The sequence below is a fragment of the Nicotiana attenuata genome, unplaced genomic scaffold (assembly GCF_001879085.1).
Source record: "Nicotiana attenuata strain UT unplaced genomic scaffold, NIATTr2, whole genome shotgun sequence".
Classification (NCBI taxonomy): domain Eukaryota; kingdom Viridiplantae; phylum Streptophyta; class Magnoliopsida; order Solanales; family Solanaceae; genus Nicotiana; species Nicotiana attenuata.
In genome coordinates this window covers 1-1,620 of record NW_017691092.1, presented here as the reverse complement: position 1 = coordinate 1,620, position 1,620 = coordinate 1, and the positions used below count along the sequence as shown (strand labels likewise).

At 42.7% G+C, this 1,620-nt stretch overlaps 1 protein-coding gene across 1 annotated transcript; it reads left to right on the top strand.

Annotated features, from left to right (window-relative positions):
* Window positions 1–210: 210 nt before the first annotated feature.
* Window positions 211–1,394, top strand: LOC109222497 (kelch repeat-containing protein At3g27220-like; the record flags this gene model as incomplete). Its single annotated transcript, XM_019386849.1, has 3 exons — window positions 211–463; window positions 584–790; window positions 1,118–1,394. Coding segments are annotated over 3 exons (631 nt in total), but the record flags the coding sequence as incomplete, so codon positions are not given.
* Window positions 1,395–1,620: the final 226 nt, after the last annotated feature.

Genomic DNA, 1,620 nt, shown 5'->3' with positions numbered 1-1,620 from the left:
TTGTTGGGTGCGTGTCGGATCCTCCAAATTTAGTGCATTTTTGGAGGATCCGACACGGGTGCGGCAGCACTTTTGGAGTGTCCGAGCAACATAGGATGGAAGTAATCTAAGTTATTAATATGGAATCATTTGTCTTCTATTCATGCTAATCTTCAGTTAGAAGATTAAATATGCTATATCTTCTTTTTGTAAGAATTTGTAACTCGGAAGCAGATATCCCTTTGTTCTTATTTTACATGAAGGACATGATTCACATTGTGAGAATCAAGGTCATCATCATGTTTTCCTCAAAAGTATACATCCGGTTTCTGAAGTGCAATTTACTTCACAATTTGATTTTGGAACCATTCCGTACAGGGCTTGTATTGCTGTGGATGATCATCTTTATGTAATTGGCGGTCAAGAGGGTGATTTCATGGCCAAACCTGGCTCCCCTATCTTTAAATGCTCACGAAGGTTCGAGGTATTAAATCTTTCGTATTATTGTTTCAGTTTGATCTGCTGGTTTTGACTTTCTGATTATAGTCTTATTTTGAAAGTTCTTTTCAGGAAATCGCTTTAATTTCTATGTCTGTGGCTTCAGGTGGTTTATGGTGATGTTTATATGCTGGATGAAGATATGAAATGGAAAGGGTTGCCTTCTATGCCAAAGCCGAATTCGCACATAGAATGTTCTTGGGTTGTTGTAAATAATTCTATTGTTATTGTTGGAGGCACAACAGAAAAGCATCCTGTGACCAAAAGGATGATCTTGGTCGGAGAGGTGTTCCGATTCGACCTGAACACACTGGTAATATTCACCTGTTTTGTACCACACATAGCGTATGTGCATTATTTCAGAATATGTCATTTAACTAATCAGGGTTAGATGCCTACATCACATCCCCTTGGGTGCGACCCTTCCCCGGACCTTGCGGGAATGCGGGATGCCTCGTGCACCGCGCTGCTAAAAAAAGAGAATCATTTGACTAATTCTCATGCAAATGCTCGTCCTCACGTATGCTTAGTCTTACATAATTATGAGAAACATCTTTAGGATGTTCATCAATCACTTGGCACACCTAGTTTTAGAGTAAAATCAAGATTTGTAACATTGAGTTCTTTACTATTTCTGCAGACATGGTCCGTCATCGGAAAGATGCCATACCGTGCGAAGACGACATTGGCCGGGTTCTGGGATGGATGGTTGTATTTCACCTCTGGACAGCGGGATAGAGGACCAGATAATCCACAGCCCAGGAAAGTAGTAGGAGATATGTGGAGAACCAAATTGAGATTGTCGCACTGATGACTGGTGTGCTACCAATTCCTAGCGGCCATGTCGCTTTACAATTTTATTGAATGCAAGGGTACCTTCATTCAGTACTAAAAGGAAATGTTAGGTTTGTTGGTTAGTATCATTTTGCCTTTTGGATTTTATGTAATGTCAAGGTTACGGCCCCGTGGTCTGGGCCGTGCCAAGTGACAAGCATGCAGGTGCCTCTGTCGCCCCACCGATATCCCTCGCCAGTGCCAAGCCGCAGGCAGATGCCAACAACGCCGCGCGCGCACGTCGTCGAGTACCAAACGACACTACTGCTGACACGGACGTCGCTGCTGCCTATAGAAACTAAGTCATTT